Genomic DNA, 2,924 nt, shown 5'->3' on the forward strand with positions numbered 1-2,924 from the left:
ACGACCGCTTCTCCGACGAGCAGCTGGTGACCATGTCGGTGCGCGAGCTGAACCGGCAGCTGCGCGGGGTCAGCAAGGAGGAGGTGATCCGACTGAAGCAGAAGAGGCGGACCCTGAAAAACCGCGGCTATGCCCAGTCCTGCCGCTTCAAGAGGGTGCAGCAGAGACACGTCCTGGAGTCGGAGAAGAACCAGCTCCTGCAGCAGGTCGACCACCTCAAGCAGGAGATCTCCAGGCTGGTGCGCGAGAGGGACGCGTACAAGGAAAAGTACGAGAAGCTGGTGAGCAGCGGGTTCCGAGAAAACGGCTCGAGCAGCGACAACCCGTCCTCTCCCGAGTTTTTCATGTGAGTGTGACTCGCGATCCCAGCTCGCCACCTTGTTAAACGCCCCGTGGGGGTCCCGCTCCAGAGTGGGCTTGCTAGGCGCAGAGCCGCGCTCGCCACCACCTCGCCCCCTCCCCTGCCGAGTTTGCCCCCTTGGCCCCGTGCGCGCGCGCGCATGCACACACACACACACACACACACACACACACACACGCACCCTGCTCAGTTGGTGGTGGTGGCGGCTATTTTGAAATGGGGAGGGAAGGGGTACCTGGCTCATGGATTGCCAATCTGAATTCCGCATAACTTGCGAGCTTGTTGTTTTTTTTTTACACCCCCCCCACACACACACAGACACACACACACACACAGGACTTGCACAAGGGTCAAAGATCTGAGCCTAGTACTTCATGTAAGACATTGCTCACCTTTGAAGCCAGCCATCAATCACCCCCCACTTCCCCTTTTCAGTTCATGAGCTGATTTTTATTTTGTGTGTGTGTGTTTATTTTGTTTGGATTTTTTTCTTCTTTTTCTTTTCCCTTTGTTTTTTGTTTATTTTTGGAGCTTGCTGTGTTGCCCAACCTCCACCCTCCCTCTGCATCAGTCCTCTGAGATAAAAGAAAAAAAAAAAAAACCGAAGTTTTTTTTTCTCCTCCTGAGTTCTTCATGTGAGATTGAGCTTGCAAAGAAAAAAAAAAAAATGTGAAATGCTAAAGACCTTGCTGCGTGCTGAGTTCCACCGGGTTGTTTAGCATTGTTATAAATACAAGTACGTAAACCCCCTCTGAACCTGCCACAATCAAGCCTACATCAACCTTCTGGTGTGACTTGTGAGTTTTGGCCTTATGATGCCAAATCTGAAAGTTTAGTCCGCCATTTAAAACAAAAAACCTTACCCTCATCTCATGCATTATGATGCTTGCTACTCTGTCTTAGCAACAATGAACTATATAACTGTTTCAAAGACTTTATGGAAAAGAGACATTATATTAATTAAAAAAAAAGCCTGCATGCTGGACATGTACGGTATAATTATTTTTTTTTCTTTTTCTTCCTTTTGGCTTGGAAATGGACGTTCGAAGACTTAGCGCATGGCATTCGTACTTTGGTTTTACTGCCTCATGACTTTTTTGAGTTGAGAACAGGAAAAGTGCAACCCTAGAGCCTTCTACCCATGAGAGCTCGCTTCTCCTCCAAATTGCCTCCCATTATAATGCACTGAAGGCATTCCTTGTCAGAGATACCATAATGGGCTATTGAACCTGGCAAATATTATAGAACTTTTATTAATGCTTCCTTTTTAATAAGAATGCCCCCCCTGCTTTGGGGGACTAAAATTGTGCTGTTGCTGAAAAGTCTAAATTTTATTTTAAAAAGAAAAGAAAATCTGCCCCAATTATTTTTGGTTTGTTTTATTTTATTTTTTATTTTTTGGCTTTTGGTCATTGTCAAATGTGGAATGCTATGGGTTTCTGGTATATAATTTAATTCTAGTTTTTATAATCTGTTAGCCCAGTTAAAATGTATGCTACAGATAAAGGAATGTTATAGATAAATTTGAAAGAGTTAGGTCTGTGTAGCTGTAGATTTTTTTCAAGATTGATGCACTAAATTGTTTACTGTTGTGATGTTAAGGGGGGTAGAGTTTGCAGGGGACTGTTTAAAAGGTAGCTTAAGAAGCATGTGCTTGCAACTTAAATATAAGTTGGGTATGTGTAGTTTTTGCTATACCACTGACTGTATTGGAAACCAAAGTATTAAAGGGGAAACACCCCTGTTTATATCTGTAGGGGTATTTTACATTCAAAATGTATGTTTTGTTTTTTTCCAAAATTAAAGTATTTGGGACTGAATTGCACTAAACTATAACCTGCAAGCATATAATACAAAAAATTGCAAAACTGTTTAGAACGCTAATAAAATTTATGCAGTTATAAAAATGGCATTACTGCACAGTTTTAAGATGATGCAGATTTTTTTACAGTTGTATTGTGGTGCAGAACTGGATTTTCTGTAACTTAAAAAAAAATCCACAGTTTTAAAGGCAATAATCAGTAAATGTTATTTTCAGGGACTGACATCCTGTCTTTAAAAAAGAAAAGTAAATCTTACCACAATAAATATAAAAAAATCTTGTCAGTTACTTTTCTTTTACATATTTTGCTGTGCAAAATTGTTTTATGACTTGAGTTACTAACCACGCGTGATGTTCCTACGTGCTTCTTTTCATTTTCAATTGTGGTTCTATCAAGAGAAAGAATAATCTAGGATAATAAACTGCATTTTTTTGATTCTGTACTCCGTTTGTTAGTGTACAGTTTAACTGGGCCCAACGTCTTGGATATCTCGGATCTTGTATGTAAAATAGAAAGCACATCCTCTTTGATTTCTAATAGAAGGATGGAGGGGAGGATGGAGGCAGTGATTCTGCGTAAAATTATAGGTTGTTTTATGAAGCGAGGAGGCTGGACACATATAGTCATTACTAAAATTTAATATAGATACAAATTATGACATCTCATTTTTGTTCCTCCCAAAGTTTGCAGTTTCCCAGTTGAGTTGAGCCATTAGGGGAGAGAGAGAGAGAGAGAGAGAG

At 41.2% G+C, this 2,924-nt stretch overlaps 1 protein-coding gene across 1 annotated transcript in view; it reads left to right on the top strand.

Moving 5' to 3' along the window:
* Maf (MAF bZIP transcription factor) overlaps positions 1 to 2,924 on the top strand; it is a 17,356-nt gene that overhangs the window by 994 nt on the left and 13,438 nt on the right. The window contains exon 2 of the mRNA XM_008835391.3: positions 1 to 346. Within this exon, the coding sequence (XP_008833613.2) occupies positions 1 to 346 (346 nt within the window). The remainder of the gene's footprint in view (positions 347 to 2,924) is intronic.

This window comes from Nannospalax galili, unplaced genomic scaffold, assembly GCF_000622305.1.
Source record: "Nannospalax galili isolate Female #2095 unplaced genomic scaffold, S.galili_v1.0 scaffold3077, whole genome shotgun sequence".
Lineage (NCBI taxonomy): Eukaryota > Metazoa > Chordata > Mammalia > Rodentia > Spalacidae > Nannospalax > Nannospalax galili.